This window comes from Colius striatus, chromosome 16, assembly GCF_028858725.1.
Source record: "Colius striatus isolate bColStr4 chromosome 16, bColStr4.1.hap1, whole genome shotgun sequence".
In the NCBI taxonomy this organism is placed as follows: domain Eukaryota; kingdom Metazoa; phylum Chordata; class Aves; order Coliiformes; family Coliidae; genus Colius; species Colius striatus.
This window is the reverse complement of record NC_084774.1, coordinates 5,234,608-5,259,069: the sequence shown is the minus strand read 5'-3', so window position 1 is coordinate 5,259,069 and position 24,462 is coordinate 5,234,608. Positions and strand designations below refer to the sequence as shown.

General features: G+C 44.8%; 1 protein-coding gene across 1 annotated transcript; it reads right to left on the bottom strand.

Moving 5' to 3' along the window:
- On the bottom strand, positions 1–24,398 carry AHCY (adenosylhomocysteinase). The gene is made up of 10 exons (XM_062008892.1): positions 24,309–24,398; positions 22,253–22,443; positions 19,474–19,549; positions 18,178–18,330; positions 15,911–16,023; positions 12,947–13,154; positions 12,123–12,210; positions 11,129–11,246; positions 3,054–3,248; positions 1–885 (listed from the first exon to the last, which is right to left on the bottom strand). Exons 1-10 carry the CDS (start codon positions 24,334–24,336, stop codon positions 754–756), a joined length of 1,302 nt encoding a protein of 433 aa, XP_061864876.1. The 5' UTR covers positions 24,337–24,398; the 3' UTR covers positions 1–753.
- Positions 24,399–24,462: the final 64 nt, after the last annotated feature.

Below are 24,462 nucleotides of genomic sequence, written 5' to 3'. Positions count from 1 at the left end.
TCAGGCCATAGTCAGATCTTTAATAAAAGCACTTTTGAGTCAGTGACAAACAAGATACAGCAGACATGACAACTCAGAAAAATCAAGCTGGGCGTGGAAGTGTGCTGCTGGTGTTTTCAGAGGTTTGAACAAGGTCCCTAAACCTAACTGTCCCCTCAGAGGCTTTTCAACTGTTCACAACACACTGTAAGGCTGATAAAGTCACTCTTGCCTCACTCCTCCACAAGCTGGTATGGAAGAAGCACAGAAGGGTCTTTGTTCTGATCAAACTAGATGGAGTAAATTAACCCAGAAAAACCCCTCAAGCTCTAGTTTGATTTTATAGAAAGGAGACCAAAAGCAGCCTATAGTTATTTCTCCCTTCTCCCTCCAGTTTCACAAGATGGACTTTAACTAGGGAGCCTTTGTGCAGTCATTTTACTGGTTAGTCAGTTCAAAGAGGCTGTCAGCCACATGTTTGACAAATCTATGCATCTTCATTTAGCAATCTTCTGGCCTGCTCCCCTTACTGGGACATTAGGAGCTAACAAAAGGTGCACAGGATCCTTTGCACCATGACAGTAGTTAATTTCAACAGTCAGAATGATCCTCTTTCAATAATGAATAAGGCCCTGAAGCTCCCTTGGGAAGGGGAAGGAGGTTCTGCAACACTGAGAGGAATATGGCAAAAGGTTTGTTCTCAGAAGCCCAGCAGACACAGGAGCTTTGGAAGGTTGTATCCCTGCACTTTGGTCTTTGGGTAGTGCCACCTGCTCAGTATCTGTAGTGGTCTGGCTTGAATGGCCCGTCTCTCGATAAGCCTAGATACTTGGCCTGCTTGTCACTCAGCTTCGTCAGCTTCACACACAGTTTATCCAGATGAGCAGCAGCCACAGCTTCATCCAGCTGGAAAACAAAACATTGAGACAAGATCATTAACACAATGGAGTCTATTAGTTCAGGAAGTCATGGTCAATAATGAGAAACAAACAAGTGAAAACCCATAGCAGCCCCAAGCAGGACTTAACAGACTGAGACAGATGAACAGTCAGACAGCTCTTTTCCTGCCAGCATCTCACAACTGCTTAAGCCCACAACTGTGTTCAGATAGAAAAGTCTGGTGCTTTTGAGGGAGTCAAGTTAAGCTTAAGTTAGACAGACAGCTTCATATAATTAAATAGGCTGGTAGTGATCTGCTGGAGAGCAGCTCCACAAGAGGGACCTGGGAGTTACGGCTGATAGCAAATTAAACATGGGCTAGCAACATGCCCTCATGGCCTCTTGGCTTTCTTAAGCCAATGGCATTCTGGGATGAATCAAGAAGAGTGTGGGCAGCAGGTCAAGGGAGGTTCTCCTCTCCCTCTACTCTGCCCTGGTGAGGCCTCATCTGGAGTCCTGTGTCCAGTTCTGGGCTCCCCAGCTCAAGGACAGGGAACTGCTGGAGAGAGGCCAGTGCAGGGACACCAAGATGCTGAGGGGACTGGAGCATCTTCCTTATGAGGAAAGGATGCAGGAACTGGGGCTGTTTAGTCTGGAGGAGATTGCAGGGGGATCTCAATGTTTACAAAGATCTAAATGGTGATTGTCAGGAGGCTGGGCCATTACTTTTTTCTGTTGTTTCCAGTGATAGGACAAAGGGTAATGGAAAGAAGCTGGAACACAAGATGTTCCATTTAAACATAAGGAAACACTATTTTACTGTTGAGGTAAGGGAGCCTTGGCCCAGGCTGCCCAGGGAAGGTGTGGAGGCTCCTGCTCTGGAAGAGCCCTCTGGACATGTTCCTGTGTGACCTGATCTAGGTGGACCTGCTTTGGCAGGGAGGTTGGACTAGATGATCTCTAAAGGTATCTTCCCAGCATTACCATTCTGTGATCTGTGCAGCAACCTCTTCTTCTAAAATATGTTATTCAAAGAGGCATTATCTCCAGTGTTAATTGGCCAGGCCTCAGCTGCACAGTCCATCTTAAAACTGACTGGGCATTAGTGCTATCAGATACTGAGGAAGCTTCTGGCAACTCTTTGTTTAGAGAAGCCACCCCTGTAGCCTTCCTGCTACCAAAACCTGTCCTAGACAAAACTACTAGAGCATTACTTCTAATTTCCAGTTCAAATATGCCTACTACAATATGCCTATTATTCAGGAAGAGGATAAAACCTCATCGTATTAGCAACACTGGACTAACGTTTTCCAGAGAATTGTCAACAAAGCTTTTCCTCTGAAGATGATTGTGTCAGCTTGCTGATTAATTCCTACACTATTTCTGGTGTGCTATCTTGATCACTAACAGATGGTTTTGGAAGGCCTTCAGCAAATACTTCATAAGTATGCCCAAACATACACATTGTGCTTCTCAAATGGAAAGTACTTTCACATTTAGTCTCACACCTGGTCCCACTCCAAAGGGTTTAACTCCAGTTTCTTTTTCAATGGCCACTTCAAATATTCAGAATTGTTTGGGAAAATTAAAGCCAGGTTAGTTTTCTAACAGGAAATTAAGACTTGTAACATGATCTAGTTTTTCCAAGAACAAGGAATACAGAACTACATTTAAATGGAAACCAAAGGAAATCTGTCATTAATACTTTGTGAAGCTATTGGGATTGGACTGCAATAAGGTTTGCTCAAGTGCAAACAGGACACAGACTTTATCAACCACAGTAAAAGTGAATCCTAGATTCATTCCAGCTGCAACACTGCCCCACTAGACTTTGCTCTTGAATAGGCACATGAAAGCTTGCTGTGAATGCTGATATGCAGCAGAAGGAACAAGTTTGTCCTTGGCTACCCTGAAGTAGCACAGGGCTTCCCAGCACCTCAGTAAAGAGCCTCAAGTCAAGCCAAAATGTGACTGGATGTTGCCATCAGACAGATGAGTCTCAGTTCTCCACAACAACAAAAACACACCCACTGCAGACTCTGCATGATCCAAGCCAAGCATTCACTGAGGAACAAAAGCTCCCTGAAACAACAATCAATAGGAAAATGAACTCAAGTGCAAACAAATCTACATGATCACCTCTGAATTGAAGTTGGCTTCCTTATAAGCTTGCATCTCCTGCTATTCCAACTCACCTTCTTTGGCAGGAAATGGACTCCAACAGAGTACTTGTCACTGTTGGTCCATAGTTCAATCTGTGCCAGCACCTGGTTAGTGAAGGAGTTGCTCATAACAAAGCTAGGGTGACCCATGGCACAGCCCAAGTTGACCAGTCGGCCCTCTGCTAGCAGGATAATATGCCGGCCATTCCTCAGTGTGTAGCGATCCACCTGGGTGGGAAAATGGCAGTGAGATGTCAGGGTAAAGACAGCATTTTAAATCATGCAAAGCTTTGCACACTTTCTTCCCCCGTCACTAACAATTCAGCAGTGGGCTTGCAACACAGACTTTGGTTACAGTTGACAGACTCCTCCCTTAGTTCCTAGCCAGTGTTTGCAAAGCGTGTGCCTGCTCAGGACTCCACACGAATCCCAGCATCTGCTTCACATTTAACAAGTTATCCAGTTCTTTTGGCTTCTCCACATGCATGTTGTCTCAAATGACTGTGGTAGGGAGCATGTTGTCAGCAGTAAGATGCAGTTCACACGTGTTCAGTTGTGACAACTGGTGTGGAAACACAGGAGAGAAGAGGGAACACCTCTGCATGCAACAGCCCAGAGCCTTTGCATCTAACACTGAGGTAAGAGCTAGAGTCCTGAGCCAAATAAAACTGCTTCCCTGCAACTCTGTCACTTGCATAAGGCCAGTGCTTTACATGTAATAAACAAGAGTCCTAACTTCTGGTGTATTCCCCTTTTCTCTCAGGGGGACAAGGACAGGGTCCTCCATTCAGACTGATTTCTCAGCCACACTGCAGACAATGGGACCAGCACACAGAACCAAGTCTCAGATGGACTAAGGAGATTGGTTTTCAGCTGTGTGTCTCCCAAACAATTCAGAAGACAATGTCATCTACTATGTATCTTAACAGCCTGGGCTCCAGCAATGTTAAAGTTAACTCTGCTTCTCCTGTCCACCAATCATTACCTCTTCTCTCCCTTGCCTTCACTGCTGTAGGTGGTTACCAGATTGAAGGCCAGAATGAAACCCCAATACAACAACTTACAAGAATATTCAGTACTCACTTTTATTCATTGCTCATGGTGCATCAAGCACATGAGAGTAGAACAAACCTTTGGAAAGGCTCAAAACATTATCAACAATCAACCTTGGCAAAGGTTAATGCTGTACACAAGTCCATTCATCTTATGCTATCACCTTAAAGAGTCCCTCCCCACTAGAGCTATCATTTTAGTCTCAGAAGCTTTTTAATGTGAAGCAAAACACACAACTTGCAGCTTAATTCTTAAACTTCCAGCCTGTAAGTTAAAAGCCTTGTGGGATGAAGCTTTGATGTTAACAACTGTCACAGTTTAACACCAGTTGGCAACTGAGTCCCACACAGTCACTCACTCCCTGCCATGGGACAGGGGAGAGAACCAGAAGGGTAAAAGTAAGAAAACTCATGGGTTGAGATACATTGAATAAGGAAAGCAAAAGCCACAAAGCAAACCAAGGAATTCATTCCCAATGTGCCATGAGCAGGCAGGCGTTCAGCCATCTCCAGGACAGCAGAGCTCCATCCCATGTAACGGTGACTTGGGAAGACAAACTCCATTACTCCAAACATCCACCTCGTTACTACTTCTTACCCAGTTTTACATGCTGAGAATAGAATCATAGAATGGTAGGGGTTGGAAGGGACCTTTAGAGATCATCCAGTCCAACCCCCCTGCAGAAGCAGGTTCACCTAGATCAGGTCAGATAGGAACATGTCCAGGTGGGTCTTGAAGACCTCCAAGGAAGGAGCCTCCACAACCCCTCTGGGCAGCCTGTGCCAGGGCTCCCCCACCTCACACTGAAACAGTTTTTTCCTACATTTAAGTGGAACTTTTTGTGTTCCAGCTTCATCCCATTACCCCTTGTCCTGTTGCTAGCTACTACTACACAAAAAAGTGCTGCCCCATTCTCCTGATACCCACCCTTTAGATATTTGTAAATGTTAATAAGATCTTCCCTCAGTCTCCTCTTCTCCAGACTAAACAGCCTCAGTTCCCACAACCTTTCCTCATATGAAGATGTTCCAGTCCCCTGATTATCTTGGTGGCCCTGTGTCTCCAGCAGTTCTCTGTCCCTCTTGAGCTGAGAAACCCAGATTTGAACACAGGACTCCAGATGAGGCCTCACCAGGGCAGAGTAGAGGGGGAGCAGAACCTCCCTTGACCTGTTGCCCACACTCTTCTTGAAACATCCCAGGATGCCACTGGCCTTCTTGGCCACATTGCTGGCTCATATTTAGCTTATCAATCAGGACTCCCAGGTCTCTCTGCAGAGCTGCTCTCCAGCAGGTCAATCCCCAGCCTGTCCTGGTGCAGGGGGTTGTTCCTTCCCAGCTGCAGGACTCTGCACTTGTCTTTGTTGAACCTCATGAGGTTCCTCTCTGCCCAGCTCTCAGCCTGTCCAGATCTCACTGAATGGCAGCACAGCCTCTGGGGAATCAGCCAGTGCTCCCAGTTTGGTGCCAGCAGGGAACTTGCTGAGGGTCCCTCTGTCCCCTCATCCAGCTGGTTGATGAAGATGCTGAACAAGTCTGGCCCCAGAACCCATCCCTGTGGAACTCCACTGGCCACAGGCCTCACACTCGACTCTGTGCCACTGATCACCACCCTCTGGGCTCTGTCATTCAGCCAGCTCTCCATCCACCTCACTGTCCACTCATCCCAGCCACACTGCCTGAGCTTTCTGATGAGGATGTTGTGGGAGACAGTGTCCAAAGCCTTGCTGAAGTCAACGTAGATGATATCCGCTGCTCTCCCCTCATCTAGCCAGCTGGTTATGCTCTCATTGAAGGCATCAGGTTGGTTAAACAGGATTTCCCCTTGGTGAAGCCATGTTGACTCCCCCTGATAACCATCTTTTCCTTCATATGTTTAGTGACAACATCCAGGATGAGTTGTCCCATCACCTTTCCAGGGATGGAGGTGAGGCTGACAGGCCTGGAGTTTCCTGGGTCGTCCTTCCTGCCCTGTTTGCAGACTGGCGTGACATTGGCCTTTCTCCAGCCTTCAGGCACCTCACCTGTCCTCCATGATTGTTCAAAAATGATGGAGAGAGGCTTAACAATCACATCAGCCAGCTCCCTCAGCACTCTAGGATGTATCGCATCAGGACCCATTGACTTATGAGCCTTAAGCTTGGCCAACAGGTCTTTAACCTCTTCCATCCAAGGCAAGTTCTCTGCTGTCCTGGCCATCCTGCTATCCTTGCTGGACTGGGGTTCCTGAGGGTCAGCCTTGGCTGTAAAGACTGAAGCAAAGAAGCCATTCAGTACTTCAGCCTTCCCTGCATTCTCAGACACCAGGGCACCCTCTCGGTTCAGCAGCGGGCCCACATTGCCCCTGGCCATCCTTCTGCTGATGACGTACTTGAAAAACGCCTTATTGCTGTCCTTAACATCCCTGGCTATGTTTAATTCTAGAAGGGCTCTAGCCTTCCTAGTTGCACCCCTGCCTGTCCTGGCAATGTTCCTATACTCTTCCCAAGAAGCCAGCCCGTTTCCACCTCTCATAGATGGCTGCTTTCTGGCTGAGTTGTCCCAGCAGATCCTTGCTCATCCATGGAGGCCTCCTATCTCCTTTTCTTCCTTTCTTGCGCATTGGGACACAAAGATCCTGGGCTTGGAGGAAGTGGTGCTTGAAGACTGACCGGCTCTCTACCTTCTAGAATCATGACATCCCCTGGTCTGGGATATCTCTGGGGTCAGCTGTCCCAGTTGTGTCCTGTCCCAGCTCCTTGTAAACCTCAGCTACTCAGTGGTGGGGTGGGCTGAGGAGCAGAAAAAGCCTTGACTCAGTGGAAACTCTGCTCAGCAGTACACAAAAACATCCCTGCATTATCAACACAGTTCTGAAAACACATCTTTATGCAAGTCTTCACCAGAGATGCATTAAGTAAACCAATAGAAACTCTTTCAATAGAATAGGTAGTTTGCCTTCAGAGCAGATCTGTGCCTCCACCTGTCTCCCCCAGCTATGCTTCAACTGCAGCTCTATTTTCTACTTCTTAGGTTCATACGACAGATGGTATTTTCAGCACAACATATGCAGACAGTAATCACCTCACACAGAAGCCCTAAATAACATCCTTAATTTCTCCTGTTCAGTAGCAGTACAGCAAGGTAGGGTTAACAAGAATGCTCTCCACAGAGCAGCTGCAATATTTCTTATGGATGCTGATTCTCCCTTGTGGATCACCAGCAACACTGCTTGGTCCACCCAAAAAATATCACATGGGCTCTCTTAAGATGATGGGAGAAAGCAATAAAAAGAGGAAAACAAACAGAAAGCAAGACACTAAAACCCTGAGAACAGCTACAATATTTGTTATTAAACATTATATTTACAGATGTCACTACAAGGTAGCAGTTAAGGAGCACTTCAGTTTTGAGGTCTGAACTGGGTGATTTAGGTGTCAAAATATTATATTCATGTAATACTCACACAACTTGCACCTAGACAGCTGCTGGCTTATGCATGGAATCAAATACCTTCAGCAGTCTGTTGACATGACTCCTTCAATGCATAGGGTAACACAGAAATGAAAATTCATGTCTTTGCACAGAAATATACACAAAATAGCAGTGGTACCAGCAGAGGTGCAATTCAGTACTGTGGAAACTGATCTCAGCTATGTGCAGATAAACAGGCTGATACAAAAACCTCAAGAAATGACTACAGAAGCAGAAATGAAGTTAGCCAAGCATGAAATTCCTCTCCACACTTAGACAAATGTCCCCTCCCTTTCCTGATCAGCACTTAGCTTGTTCTGGACTTTGACTGCCTTGCACTTCCCTCCACACCATGGCACATGAATAATTTATTTTCAGAGTTAAAGTTCATAGATTCCCCCCTCACCTTTTCCTCTGCTTTAGAGTTGAGCTTGTGCTATGAATGCCTAACGCTAGAATGCAGCTGTGCAGGACCACAGTGCATATTCATTTTCAAAGCAACTTGACAGCTTTTCAGTAGTAAAACCTATTTCCTTCTTAACTGTACTTTGAATAGGATGGCACAACAAGATGTTCTCCTTTCCCAAGTATTAAACTTTTCTTATACCAGCTCACCATTTGTAAATGGAGACCATATGGTACTGATAACTACCATATTGGACACTTTCACAATTACTCTGTACTCCAGCAACCTTCAGCTCTGATATTAATCCTCTGATCAAGGGACAGATGTCTCCACATGATATCAGAGATTTTTGCTATTTACTATAGTCCTCTCCCTGCTACAGGATATAGAAAAAAGCTGCCAGGCCTTGGTAAAAAAAGACTGGTGACAAGATAACCACAGAAGCATCCCTTTGATGTATGAGTAACAAAACTGAGAAACCAGCAATTGGCAAATTGATCATTTCCTTCTGAGCTTCAATGTAAGAGTAATTCTATCAATTATTGTAATAACTCATCACTGTTGCCCTGAGAACAGTCTCAACACATGCAGATGAATTCCCATGCAGGTGGTGAGGGACAGAAGCTGCAGGGTAGCTCCTGGGAGCTTCTTTCTACACCTGAAGTTAACATGTGTCCTGGAAGAGTTAAGCAATTGCAGCAATTTTCTACTCACTGCCTTTTAATTTGTTTCAGGTATGGAACTTGGGGCTTAAGCCACATTTTGCCTCCCAGACCTGCCTCTCCTCCTTTTGAAAAAAGGAAGCTTTCAGGATGTGTATTAGTGCACTCCTGCTCAACTGCCCAGTCACCACAGCCATCAGGCAGAGAATGGAAATGAGTAATGAAGCTTTTACACAGCAGAACTTGTTGGTGTAATATCTGCTTAGCAGGTACTTCCTTACCTTGTCACGCAGGTCTGAAGTCTTTAGTGACAAGAAATCTAAACGGACACAGAATGGAACATAGAGGTACACCACTAGCACAGTGGTATAGTAGCCACATACAGCATTAAATACACCAATGGAGTCCAATTGGAGATTCAAATTAGTTAAAAATGCTTCAGATTCACTGCTAGAAGTCAACTACATCCAGGTATTTAACCTGAGTCAGAGACTAGCTGTTATTGGATGTGGCAATGTACACATCTATAGGCCATCAGCAAAGATAAGTAAATCATCTGGTCATGTAAGACCAGATTTACCTCTCCAGTGGTAACCAGTAGATGAATAAGGAAAGGTAAAAGAACAGTCCAAGGGTAAAAGAATATGCCAAGTGCTCTTTTTCCCAGTAAATCCTCTCAGCTTCAGCTATCTGTGCGTCAAGCTGAGACAGACATATTCCAACTCATGGCCGTTGGAGACATCATTTACAATGACTTTTAAACACACACAGTTCTGGCACCCACAGCATGCTGGGCAGCTATTTTCACAGCGTTCATTCTGTGAGCAGGTATCTCCTTTGCACCACTCTGAACATCCTGCACGCAACAGCAGTGATTTATGAAACAAACCAGAGAAGTTCAGGGCAGGAGGCAGGTCTTCAGCATTAAATCCTATGGACAACCTTGACCTCAAGTCTATCTTTCTGAAAAGGTAATATTCTTGTTTTAACCAGTTAACAGTTTTTACACCTTGGACTACACTGTATCTCACTGCACTTCATACATCTGTGAGACTGACTGAATATAAAGAGAAACTACTACCTCTGCCAATAGTGACACAATTCTTTTTCCAGACTTTAAGAGCCACATCAAATAGCCATGTGCAAGCAGTTTGTATAATACCATATTAACATGCAATTTAGCACTCAAGGTTTACTTTTCCAGTAGTCACAGTTTTAGTTTTAAAATCCAAGCTACTGGAAAGCAAGCAACTAGCTGCAGGCTCCTCCAGGACAAGAGCTGTTGAGCAGTGAGCTCCATACTAAGGCCATAGGCAAGAACAGACTTGAATACAGTGAGAATGAGGGAATAACATCACAGTTAGTTGAGTAGTGTCTCAACAGCAAATAGGTTACTGAAAAGACATTCACAACTGCTCAGTAATAGTTTGATGTGGGTGGCCAGTAAGCCACAAAGGAAGTTATGAAAACTGGAAGAGCAGATTGTGATCTAATAAGATGTATGACTGAGTGCGATGCTTTAATCAAGTAGAAAACCTGTCCCAGAACTCTGCTATCAGCAAGCACACTCCCTCTTCAAAAGGCAACTATAAGGTCCATGTCAAGTCAGACAAAGCCTGATTTGCTTTATGTGACGTTTTCACTCAACGCTGGTTTGAGATTTGATTTAGTTCAGTTTTGTTTCTATGCTTTAAGATACAAAGCTGAAATTTTTAGATCCCTGTTCTCCTGTGTAGCCACAGCCATTTCTCAAATTACTTGGTGGGAATGCAAGCTAAGCAAGGATAAAACTTCTCACTTTGTCTGCCCACAAAGAATTCTGGTCTATATAGGTCTTTGAAATGAAGCCACTAAACCTGAAAGAGAAGTCTGAGTCTGGCAGAGCTCCAGGTAGACTTTTCCTGAGGTTTCTGTCCCCGAGTTAAAAGAAAACACTGGGAAATCAGAGGTGTGAATTCTTTGCAAACCTTAAAATCCCAAAAGACATTTCCTTGAAGTTCTGTTCTTAAGAACTTTTATATGGTCTCTAATGCTCTGCTCTGTATTCATCATCTGAGGTACAATATTTTTTAACTGAGTTATGTCATTTTTTTCAGCTCAGAGCTATCAGAGAGCACATTTCCATACCTCCTCACCATACCCTAAATGTCAAAGCTGACTTACTGTAAGAGTGAACTTTATGCAATTAATTGTCTACACAATCATCACTAAGGGGCAGGTTCCTGTTTGTCAAGGAAGTAGTAACACATGGTGAGAAGATAGATGCATATCAGACACCTCTCACCAGAGACACTTGGGCACTGGTTGGAACCAACTGCTTTAATACCAACACAAGAATGAGATATGCAGCTTGTTCCAGGTTAACCAGGGAAGAGCAGAACCTCCATTCTGATTAGCCCAGAGCAACACTGACTTCCAAGAAAGCCAGAAACACAAAGCACTTTTAGAGAAATAACCTCCTTTCTGGAAAAAAAAAAGATACTGAGTAGTTATTGTTTCTTTCTATCAAGAGAGCTTGTGTAAGGGCTATCTCACCTGAGGTTTAACATTCACCGCCTCTACTGCATTTTCATTCAGCCACTTTGCATCAACTTCCACATCAAAATGGCCAATATTACACACTATTGCATCATCCTTCATCTGCTCAAAGTGTCTGCAAAAAAAAAAAGTTATATCACAAGTTAGTGCACAACATCTTTCTTCAGCACCAGAAAGTGCTCTGGTCCATTGCTCAAGGAGAAATGAAAAGTGCCCGGCTCACTGACTGCATTGAGCTATCACAAGACACATGGGTCTGGTAATATTCCACTCATACAAAGTCTACTGAAGAAAATTCAGGCTTCTAAAGAAGGACACGTCTCAAGGACACAAGTTATTGGAAAGAAAATATTTTCCCAGTATGGAAAAAACACCTATTTTAATTGGTCATTCTCTTTCCCTTCTAGACAGAAAAAATATTTTCTTCATGACTTTAACGTCTCCAGCAGTTTTACATCTCTACAGTAATGGTCTTATTTCCTCCCACTTGATCTGATCTTCCACTACAACATGTACAAACATAATGGCAAAGCTAGGAATGGGTTTATGTAAAGTGGAAGAAGTATAAACTGAGATCTAAGAAGCAGTAACAAAGAAACTGCAAGGTAGTTTATTGAGAACAGGCTAATTTCAAGTGTGCTAAGTGTACACAGGTGGAATCACCTTCACCTGCATCCTCTTCTGTTCACATTTCTGTCCTAACACAGAATGTAGCCCTAATGTTCTAATCATCCATAAATCTATCCATCCCTATACACTTTTTGTTTCTCCATCATTACCTGCTCTAAGACAGAAACAATTGCAATGTGGCAACATCTAACAGAACCAAAGCCCCAACTTCTCACTATACTAAGGTTAAATTCTAATATCCAGAAATGAGACTGTGAGCTAACCCTCAGCATATTGCTAAGAAGTTAGGATTGCTTTAGCTTAAAAAAAAACACCTAACTTGTACAGGTACACTCTCACTAAAGCAAGTGGCTGACCATACCTGCCCTGAATGATGTCAGTGCAGCCAGTGGTGGTAACAAAGATATTGCCTTCTTTGCATGCCTCCTCCATGGTTGTAACCTCATAACCTGGAAAGAGAAAAAGTTAGTCCTCTACTCAACCACTAACACTTATTAAAAATAGGATATAATATTACACGTAGGAAGGTACAGGAAAAGAATGAGAAGTCTGTGCCAACATCTGACCTACAGAGGATGCAAGGTAGTGGGCATACCTGTCTTACTAGCACAACAATATCTATACCTCATTTGTCTCCCATCTGTAGATCTATATATTTAATGTCTTATGTTCACAGATGTAACATCTAGCACAGATCAGACTGGATTCAGGGAGTCAAGTTTGCAAAGTGCACCTGTAACTTTCTAGTCAGCTATAACTAGAAATTGGATAAACTGGTACTAAGAAGCATAGTTACACAAGGCACCCATAGAAGAGAAGCACAGCTAGAAAGGCAGAAAGTATGGCACTGCTCTCCAAAATCATCCCCTGAACATATGGCCTCGTGTTTTACTGTGGTGATGTTCTAGCAAAGACTCAACCCACACTGAGTTAGAGCTGCACAATTCTAAGACGATGAACCCATTCAAAGCCAGGCTTACAGTATTATGAAATGGGGGCCTTACCCCACTGTGGTCTCCATATCCTTAACTACAAATAACAGCTTCAGGACCTATGCTAATAAACGCCTTCCCTAACTGTAAGGAAAGGACTCCTACAGTTAAACTGCAATCACCTCTATCTCAACAGGGAAAAAGGCTGAACCAACACAGAGCCCCCCACTTCTGCATCTCCTTCAGTTCTCACCTTCCATGGCTGCCTGCAGTGCATTGATGGGATCAATTTCAGTGATGATGACTCTGGCTCCAAAGCTCCTCAAGGCCTGAGCACAGCCTTTGCCCACATCACCATAACCTGCCACAATTGCTACTTTTCCAGCAATCATGACATCTGTAGCACGTTTGATGCCATCGATGAGGGACTCTCTGCAACCATAAAGGTTATCAAACTTGCTCTGAGGAAGAAAAAAGAACATTTTCAGAACAGGTGAGAGTCACCCAAATAATTTCTTAGAGAAATAAAATCAACCTATATGCAAGTACTACAAGGCTGACAGACAGCTCAATACTTCAAGCACAATGAGGGATGGGAAGAACATAGGCTGGTTTGATAGTTTTATTCATCCAGTCTCAGTCAATAGTTATCCCAGACACAAGCTTCAGTACACCTCTGGGGAGGAGTATTTTATGAATGTTGTGTCTACTAAGGCCTGGACATGTTAAAATCTTGTTAAAAGGTAACCTGAATTTATCAAGTAATAGTCTAAGCAATTCTTCCATACAGAAGTAGGTCCAAGTTTCCTTAACCAGATGTGAACCAGCTCTCTGCTGCTGTTTAATAGACAATTAACTGAACCAAGCGCCACAGGTAAGCAAAAAATCATCAGTGGAGTACCTGGCCAATTGGTTAGCACATATTCTTATGTTTGCAAGACATGCAGCCTGCAGAAGCAGCAGGTTGCCCACATCAACCATAAGAAACCGGTTCCTGCAGCCCAGGAAGACCAAAATTGAGTCTTCCCCCAGGAACAGTTACACTAACACTGCCAGAGCTCACCACTGCTCAGGTGCCAACCACAATATTGGTCACTACAACCAAGGACACCTGGATTTCATTTCCTAATGCCTCATTGATACATCTTGCTGCTCTAACATTAACAGAAGCTTAACAGCTAAGCCTCCAAATCAAAACACTCTTGCTAAGTCAGGTGGCAAATAGTACTCCACTTGAACATCTTCCTAAACTCAGAAACACATATTGCTGTACTGATTTCTGTAATGCTCCTCCTTTTTCTGCTTGGGCCCTTTGGTTTGGCCAGGAAGATGAGCTGTATGCACAGATTTGATTGTCTGAAGAGTTACAGAAGCCAAGAATTCCTCAAAATCTGGCTACCAAACTCATGCATGGCAGAGGTATTAAAAACTCAGCATTCACAGCAAGATACTGGCTTTGAAGTCTGACCCATGTTTTCTACAGCCATAGGTCACCAACCATTCTTGCTTTCACTTAACACAGGTAGTGCTCTGTCTGCTACGAGCGACCTTTAGACTGCACACCTAGATATGAGTAGGGGCACTGATCTTTCCAACAGGACCTCCCTCACAGCAATGGCTGGTGCCATCTAGCAGTGGAAGGTGGAGTTACAGTTTGCTTTTCAGTCTACAGCGTGCAACTGTACATTTTTTTAATAAAAACTACAAAGTCCACGCATAAAACTGTTGCAGCTATGACTCCAATGCCTTATTTGAGCCAGTCAGGAGGTACAGTGACATATCACTCCCAGTCTCAGAAGCTGGTCAAGGAGTAATGTGTATTAAGTTATACTTGATATCCAGGAGTTCCTGACTCAGTGTCTGTGAGTCTCACCACAGGTACATTTGTCATTAATATCTCAAGAAAATGTCTGTTAACAACTCTCCAAATTCCCAAGCTAGTGCCAGTTTCTAGTCCTCTGCAGTGTAAGCCTTCTTATGGAGGAAAACACCATGGACAGATTTGATTCTTCATCACCAAATCCCTCAACTCCAATCAAAGCCTTCCAGGTGCCTGTGCATTCCTACGGAGGCAAGGTAGTAGAGTGCTGGATGCAGACATCTGTCCCATCCAAAAATACATTTGAGTGGAAGGAAGGAAGAATGGAACTGGATACTGCCTCTCTTCTCTCTCCAAATACAAGTATAGTAGGGCTGAACTGAAAATGTCAAACCAAGAGCAAAATCTATCAGCTCAGTTGCATGTATACCAAATAGTATTTGAAAATAAGCACTTGTTTGTTACTAGAATAAGGCAAATAACCCAAATCCACTCTAAAGGCTTTTTTATTGGAATTGGGAATTCAGATGCTTCTAAACAGAATTAATCATTATTATGCAGGAGGCACAAATCTAGAGGAAAAGGATGTAAGTAAATGAGCACCTTCCAAGATCAACTGAATTCCAGCTCACTACCTAGGAAATAAAAGTGCCAGATACATCTCTGTGAGCAGAAAGGAGATACTCTTCAGATAGCAAATTGCAGAGAAAGCAGTCCAAACAGTCAGTAACAACTGCCATGCCCAATAGGACAAGGTTAGTATGGTAAGTCTATGTAGATTTAGCAACTACATTTAAAAAAAATCTAGATACATAAACCTTAAGTATGCCCAAAATTCCCACTATAATTCATCTGCATCCAAAAAGCAACATCACCATTCTAAATCATCCCTCAATTCATCAGGCTTTGTCCACAAAGCAGTACCATAGCTAAGTAAGGAATACCCCCTGAACTATCCTTTTCAGCTGTTGTTCACACACACACACCCCTTGTCAGATCAGACCCTTAACCAGCCACAAGCTAACGTAGGTCACACTTTTCCAGTTGGTACCTGCCACCTAACTGTGGGCTTTTAAACTGCTCAGTGAGGACATGTCCCTTTCTACAGGTACTCCCTGAACCCCAAGAGCCATAATTTGCAAAGGCATTCTCAAATTACTAAAATGCACACCCTTACATACCAAAAAGAGACTTTGATGTTCTGAAAACAAGGTGCTTACAATGGCATGTCCTATTAGAGGCATCATGGGCTCTACTTCAAAGATATGGGGAAAATCTGTTCAGTACCAGGTCATGAATAACTCAGCAAGAGAAGGAATATTTGCACAAGAACGACAACATCCCAACACCAAATTGGTCAGACAGCAGAACATAGTAGAAGGGCTCTAGTTCCGTTACCTTTGTGACAGAGTCATTAACATTGATAGCTGGCACTTTAAGGGTCCCATTGGCCTTCATCTTGTACAGATTGTGAACTCCAGTTGTTGTCTCTTCTGAAACACCTCTAATTCCTGTGTGGAGTAAAAGGATTTACCTTAGTTGGAGTTAACACTGCTGCAAACCAACAACAACCAGCTGTTGGGAGCATCTTCCAGAAACCTAAGTAAAACAAACCCTGTGAAGGAAGCACAAGGCAACTAAAAGACCAGGACAAAATAGTCTTTGGAAAAATGGAAGAGAGCAGGTAACCAGGAGAGACCCCACTCTTCCCTATTTTCTCACAAAATGATCAAAACACTCTTCTGCAAAACCAGCAATATGCTCATCTCAGTGATGTTTCTCCAATTTACAGACAAGGAAGTTGTGGAGGACAGTCAAACCATAGAATCATAGAACCATTCTGGTTGGAAAAGACCTTCAAGACCATCAAGTCCAATCACTCACCTCACTGCCCAGCCCACCACTAACCCATGTCCCTCAGCACCTCAGCTCCATGGCTTTGCAATATCTCCAGGGATGGGGACTCCCCCACTCCCTGGGCAGCCTGGGCCAGTGTCTGACAATCCTCCTATTTAAACCTCCCCTAGGACAACTTGAGGCCATTTCCTCTTGTCCTGTAGACAGAGCAGAGACCAACCCTCACCTCACTACAACCCCTTTTCAGGTAGCTGTAGACAGTGATCATGTTTCCCCTCAGCCTCCTCCAGGCTAAATGCTTTGCACAAATCCAGGTAGATAACATCAGTCACTCTCCCCTTGTCTACCACACACTGAGCACGCTCTGCTAATGTTGCTCTTGCCCTGCCTCTCCTCCAAAGAGGTTAAATACTACCACAAACTCTTAGGATGTATTAGCCTCTATCATTTTCAAGATCCTAAAACCAAAAAGCATGCTACACAGTTTCATTTAAGCAGTCTTTGCAGGGAAGAGCTAAGCACGGTGCTCAGTTTAACAATATCGAGACTCTACTTAGTGAGTCCAATCTGGTAGTTTTGCTGTTTCCAGGAAGCACAGACTGCAAAGTAAAATAGATCAAGTTGTTACTGTCCACAGATATCAGTCTTAATTAGTTTACTGCACAGCTGCAGGGAAGTGGAAGAGCAATATCTATTTTAGGAAGCAACCTCAGGCGATAGGGATGTCTTTAACAATGGCAGACAGTTTAAATAACAAAGATAGACTGTTACATGACTAGTGACATCAGGCTGAGGATGAAGGAGAAACTGAGGCCTGTCACAGAAATTTCCACTCTTCCTGATGCCCCTACCCACATGAGCATAGGGAGCAGCCCCAGACTCCTCTCCTCAGAGTCCTATCCATGACCTACCACCTTCACATTTCTCCCCATAGCTTTCTCTTAAAGCAGTGCAAGAGTACAAGAGCTGATCCAGCAGGCTTCCACAGCCACCTTACCCCTACAGACCAAGCACACTCAACTATATCAGTTCCCACCCCATATGACCACCCAATTTTCTTCCCATCCAATATCAAGCAAACCCTTACACAACATTGGGCATCTTCAGCTTGCAGCAGCACAGATGATGACACTGACAGAGCCAACGAGAATCTGTCATACTTGCTGAGCACAGCCAGCTACTGCAGGTCATGACAAATTCCCTTCAGATAAATCTTTTTATATAAATGTGACAGCAACACTATAGTTTTACTAATTTACACTGAAGCTATTAAGTCAAAGCATGAGTCCCATGACTATCAAAGCATGAGACCTGACTATCACCATCTTCACTGACCTAACTGGATCATTTAATGCCTTGTAGTTTAAGTTAGTAAACTTCCCTTTCCAAGAAAGGCTACAGGTTGTCATGACTTCATACTGAGGTGCACTCAGTGGATAGGGAAGAAAAAGCATTCATGTTAAAAATATTAATTGCAAGCAGACATTAAGCACCTCTAAAAACACAAGTAATTTCCAGGAAACTTTGCCAAGCCAGCAGTACTGCTGGTTCTCAGCTAACAAGCACTGTGAAGGATGGCCAGAAAGACAGGTCACTGTAGCCAATATACTTCAGAGCAGAGCTTCTGCAGGTAAGAGTTTCTGCTTTTGGGCTGTAAACAATTTCCATACACTCATTCATAGCCTGTTTGCACATGCCTGTCCCTCTTCCCCCAGGCCTTTTATACAAGCAGGGAATTCCCACAGAAACAGACTGCCTAAACAGCCTCTCAAGCAGAATTACACCTGACAAAATAAAATACACTTCACCTTTCAAGAGTTGTGGGTATTTGGTATGAACTAGGTTGGTAAGATCTCCACCATCATCCAAGATCATGTTGAGGGGCTGCCCATCCTTGAAGTACAGAGTCTGCTCAATGCACCACAAATACTCCTCGTCGGTCTCCCCTTTCCAGGCAAACACTAGATGGGAACCAATAGACACAATTAGCCAGTTTCTTACTCAGTATGTAGTAAAGAAGCCAAAGGAAGATTTCATCAGCAGCTCTCAGATGCAGAGTAGACAGATGATTATCTGTGCCTGCAGGCCAGAAAGGGCATTTGCACTGAGAAAAAAAGAGCTCGGAATGAGCAGAAGGGAAATAATTTCACCTTCTGTTCCAGGAAACAAACTTGGTCAAAATTTTGACATTACACTGCTCTCATTCTTCTTCCATGTTAAGGAGAATGGAAAGTAAATTGCAGCAGGCTCACATCTACAACAGTCGACTTACTTCCTTAATACATTACCAGGAATTGGAAATAGATATTGGACATGCCAATAGAAAACACAACTATAGCATGTTCTAGCACAGCAGAAGAGACATGAGACTTTACTATAAGCTGTAAATTCTAGTCTCTAGTACAGTACTAAAGTCCAAGCTGCCATGCCTTGTCTGTTCTTATTAGGGCTTAGTTCTAAATCAGTACATCCACCACCAGCAACACACTGAAACCAGTAGCACACTGTTTCCAGCAGTATCTTTTAACTTTCCAGGCATTTGTACTGCCTTCATGCTATATTTGAGCCTCAGCAGTACTCAGTCATTCAAACATACAGTGGGCATATGATTTACATAGCCCAACATTTGGCTTAGTATCAAAGCTGATAGTAACAAAACAGCAGCAGGCTGGTAAACAGCTTCATGGATATTGGGCAGCAACACCACTGGCCTAGCTCTAGCCTGAAGAATACCTTGAGTATTGACTCTGCCACTGTGCCACAGGGCACACTGCAGTTAACAACCCTTTCCCAGCCCCTAATTAGCACCAAACACTCCCAATCTACACACACCTACAAACCAATCCATTTAATTACCCAGCACATTCAATCATCTTAGTGACCAGGCTCAAAGCTGGTAACATTGCAGCCATTATCAGGAATGCTATACAGAGTCTGATGCGATGCAGCTTGAAGCAAATGTCCTGTTTTCTACCAGCCACTGCTTTTAATGGGCTATTTCTACTCTGAAGCTTGTTCAGAAAAGCTTGATTTGCACAGTTTGATTCAGCTATCACAGGCAGGACATCCCAAATCAAAGCCAAATTAGAACACAAAAAACTTACCAGGTACCCCAGCTTTTGCAATAGCAGCTGCAGCATGGTCTTGAGTGGAGAAAATGTTGCAGCTTGACCATTGCACCTGGAAAACAACCCAAGTTTTGTTTGCTGAACAAAGTTCTGAGATATCAAGCATATTCTTCCACACACAGCAATTAAACAAAAGCAGAACGGTATACTAGTACGGATCCTGCTGTTCTCAATAGCTCTGCAAAGTTAAGGTGAAAACTAATTATCTTGACTAGGCTAGGGAAAATGCATCACTTTGGGAGAGAATGTAATAGAGCTTTAGCTGTGTCACATACTTGGCACACTTGGCACTTGGTTTCACGAGAACTTCTGCCAGACAGTGAAAGCATATCATACCTACACAGCACCCATATATTCAGCTACAACAAAGTGCACAGTAGGGTGAGTATAGAAAGTTTCGCTCAATAAAGTTCAGATTTTCAGAACAGCCACACAGCAAGTGTCCACTGAGAGATATGGACATACAGCAACACACTTGCTGGCACTCAGAACTCTGAGTCAGAAATGCAGCTGAAATACTACACTATCAACAGACATTCTCCAAGACTATGCTCACTCAACTCCCATTCTGGGCTCCAATCACAGAAGCTACTCCAGCTGAGCTAAACTTTTTTCCACAGATTTCTTTACTAGGCTGAGGTACCTAGAAAAACAACAGCATGTTGCTGAGTTGCACTGAAAAGTATCTGCATAACCACTGCAGCTGCCTATCAGGCAGAAATCACCATGTGTCAGAGCCACACACAAGTTCTCCCTTCAGGGCTGAAAGGTATTTGCATGCTTATTTGTAACAGACGCTGAGGAGAGAGGGCAGTAAGGCATATTCCTTCAGCCTGCTTTCAGATACTCATCCCACTTTATCAAGAATTTACACTTTGAAGTAAGGGCTGCAGTAGCAAGCACCTCATTTGAGTCTACACAACCACATTTGTCAGTGAAAATACACCTGGAAGCAGCACAGGAAAATTGAATTCATGACCTTAAGCACTGCACCTCCTCATCTGAGATTCTCTAAGCTTCTTCCATAACAGTACAGATGACATCATGAGGTGTCATGAAAATCAAAGTATACGGAGTATCTACACATTGTTCACAATGCAAGCACTTGATACAAGACATAAGCCACTTCAGTTCTGCATCCTCAATCCTGTAACACCAGCCTGTGACAATGACATAGACCCTAGAATAACTGGCACACATGATGGGCTCACAGTCTAATATTTACATCACTGATATGAGGATGTGCATTTTTATTACAATTTTAGAACCTACACTGAGGCATGGAGTAGTTATATTCCATTTTTGTTAGCCTATCCCAAAAAGGGATACAGAGACTGCTACGCTGCAATGAGCTACATCCTCATTATGTAGGGTATGGTCTCATCAGAACTTCACTCCTCACTTCCAGGTACCAAAGTTCTGGCAGAACAGATGAACCAGGGATGAAAGCAAATGCAAGTCAAAGTCTAAGATAACATGCAGGCATCAGGACAAGGAGGGTGCTAACACAATAGCACACATCTTAAAGGCACAACCATAACTTATGCTGAGGAATCAAATCTCTGCCGATACTTCCCTGAAGGATTTGGATAAATCCCACAGATTCAGTGTTATGCTCTGATTAAAGCAGCTTGGCAATGTTTAAGTAAGAACATAGATGCTGTCTAGGCCAGCCATACTGGGATACAGCAACCAACAAGAGCAGCAAGGAGCTTCATAAGTTTCAGCAGCTACTGCTTTCTTGTAAATCCTTGCACAACAGCATATACCTTGCCCAGGCTGACCTGGCATGCTGTCTAGACACACTCACTCTACTTTGAGGAAATGCCTCAGCTACTACAGATGGAGCTTCCCCTTCTCACAGTGCCTTTTAATCAGCACAACACCACTAGACTCTTTTAACCAGTCCCAGGCAGGGATCCCATAGAGGGCACCTCTGTGCAGCCTGAGTTGAGGCAGCTAAACTTCAGGACGAAAGAATTTCAGATCATATATGTAACTTAACCCATCAAGTTCCAGTCATCTCCCTGCTCAGCACGCAAGAAAGGTGAACTGTGTTGAGATGCCTGGCTCTCCTCATGCCCTGTACAGTGAACACTCAGCCATGATGCCTAAACTTCATTCAGCAAGCCAGGCAGAAGACACCATGCAGTAAGTGGCTTATAAGTATCACAGTCTTTAATATGGACAGGAATAACTGGTCCATAGTCACACAACAAATTCAAAATCAGTGGAGTCCCCAGCTCTTGATCACTGAACCACAGTGCCTCCCCATTGCTTTTCTGCACAGCTTAAGGGACAGCACAAGCTTCATTAGTTTTTGCTGACTTCACCAGGGCATGGTGTGGTTCTTAATACAGGCTAATCTGTGCTGGAGGGTTCAGTATTACCAGCAACAACACTGCATGCCCAAGCACAACAAAACTGTGTGGGAGCAGCTTTTACTCAGGATGCTGTAAACACAGCTGATGGAGCTGCTGGAGCCAGTGATCTAGTCCCAAACAGGCCCTCATGAAGATTCAGCTTGTCCAGAAAGAATACACATACCACATCCCAGAGGTGCATGCAGTACAGGTGACAAGTTTTTTGCTTGAGAAGATAGAATTCACCCACCAGGAGACTGCAGCATGGTCTCTTCCAAAAAGTACAGACATTTGCCAGGATCCCTTAAGGTAGTTATATAAGCAGAAGCAGTGCCCCAGAGGCAAAGCATTACCTAAGAGCATGATAAAGGAGAAACTCAGAGACACTTTACCTCAGCTCCCAGCTCTAAAAGGGTCTCTATGAGAACTGCTGTCTGCACAGTCATATGAAGGCAACCAGCGATACGTGCACCTTTCAGCGGCTTGGATGCAGCATACATCTCCCGCATCTTCATCAGCCCTGGCATCTCATTCTCTGCAATCTCAATGGCCTTGCGACCCCAGTCTGCAAGGCTGATGTCAGCTGCAAAAGAAAGGGGACAGGTGTCACAGTTTAAATAACTGAGGCCTTGGTATCTTTTCACACACTTGTGGGCAGGCTTTGGCTGTAAACAGCTGAACACTCAGCAACAGCTGGGGCACAGAGCTGAAGGAAAAAACCCTATTCAACTTATTCTCTTCTTTTTCACTACCACCCACAGGCTTTCAAACAAGTTTAGGCCAAACCTAACACTCACTCTGAATAAAGTGTGCTGCTCTATGAGTAATAACCAGCCAAGATCTAGGGTGCAGACATCCTGAGGCCCATTAGTTCAGTAAGCCTGAGGCTTAAGCACTCCCCCTTACAGATATCACCCAAGGGTCTAACACTTCCTATACAGATTTACTTGCCCAGTTTGAAGACTTTTGGAAAAGCAGAGTGGGGGACGGGGAGCTGCCTGTATGGCAATAGCTTCCTCACATGAGAGTCCACATTTCATGTTCCCTGCCAAGCACACCAGGAGCTCAGCTCAGCCCAGCTCCAATTCTTAACAGCTAAGCTGCAGGGTTTCCACTCCCTTCGATCTATAAAGATTATTTTCCAAGGCACTGTAACTACCTTAGTTACAAGTCTACTTCTGCCTTTGTAAAAAGGATCTACAGCAGAAAAGTTCAGCAAAAACTGAACATGAGATTTTTGACAGGTTAAGGCATGGTAAAAAATACTGCACCTGCCATTGATGTCCAACTACAGCTTTAAAAAAAGCAAGGTTCAACCAGCTAACACCCAGATGCACCACTTCGCAGAGCCAGCCAGCATCAAGTGTCCCTTCTTACTCTTGTTCATCCTTTCAGGATGGGACTTCAGAAGCTTACCATTTCACTTATAAACATGGTCAGGTACTTTTCTCTCGCCTACCTAGTGAAAACTGGCCGTCTAAACCACTTAGAACACTAGCACATCTGAGTCAGACTGCTGTGTCTAATACACATAAGCTAATTACATTTTGCTCCAGAATTAAGCCCAGGGGCCACTAAAGCTTCACTTGACTGGTGCATAGCCTCCAGGAACAGGGGACTGAAAAAGGTCCAGACAACAGAAGGGCCATGGAAACAGCTATAGCAAAGGCTGGGGAGGGAAGGGTGTGTGTCTCACTCCTCTCAGGGTCTCAATAGTTTTACAAGGGCTGCTGAAAAGATATCCTGCAGTATTTCAGGTTCATAGCCTCCAAGGCAAATTATTTATGAATCTGAGCCCTACAGACTCTTTAAATTTAGAATTCAAAGAACACACATCTTTAGAAAAAAAAAATAGGGAGAAGCGTGGAGTTTGAGGACAACAAAAATATCCTCCGCAATCTTTTCGGGGCGTACGCGATACAGGTCCGAGATTCAAAGACGCTTTCACATTCGGAGCGAAAGCGTGGCCCCAGCGAAGGGCTGTTGGTCGGCACAGTAGGACACTAGCGAGGGACGGAGCCGTGGGCTTCGGGGCAGGAGAGCAGCCAAAGCCGCGGGTGCAAACCCCACTGGTGCCGCGCTAAGGAAACTGCGGCTTCGTAGAGCCGGGGCAGCCCCCGCAGCGGCCCGTTCCCCTGGCGCGGGCGCGCCGGCGGCACGGGGCAAACGCGGCGCTGCCGCGCGGCGCAGGCGGAGCTTCCGGGCCGGGATGCGGTGCCCGCCTCGCGCACGGCACGGCACGGCACGGCGGGCAGCTGCCACCGTCCCCCCGCGGCCGCGTTCAGCCGGGGGCACGGAGCCCCCCACAGCGCTCCGCGGGGCTCCGGGTCACGGCCCGGCCTCGCACCCCGCCGCAGCGGGCCGAGCCCGGCGCACTGCCCTCGCCCAGGCCGCGGGGGAGCCGGCAGAGCCCCACGGAGGCGGGCGGGGGCCGGGGCGCGTACTCACCCACTTTGTAGGGCAGGCGGTCGGACATGCTGGCGGCCGCGCACCGGGAGCAGGAGGCGGCAGCGGCCTCGGGCGCGCTTTAAGTAGAGGCGGCGCCTCGTGCGCGGGGCGGGGCGGCGCTGGCACGCGCGCGCTGCGGCACGGCCGTTACGCG

Coding starts and splice junctions, on each gene's coding strand:
- AHCY (XM_062008892.1), bottom strand. CDS start 24,336: ATGTCCGACCGCCTGCCCTACAAAGTGG. Junction 19,550..22,252: donor TTTTAGAGCTGGGAGCTGAG/GTAAAGTGTCTC, acceptor GTTGTTTTCCAG/GTGCAATGGTCAAGCTGCAA. Junction 13,155..15,910: donor TTAATGACTCTGTCACAAAG/GTAACGGAACTA, acceptor TTTCTTCCTCAG/AGCAAGTTTGATAACCTTTA.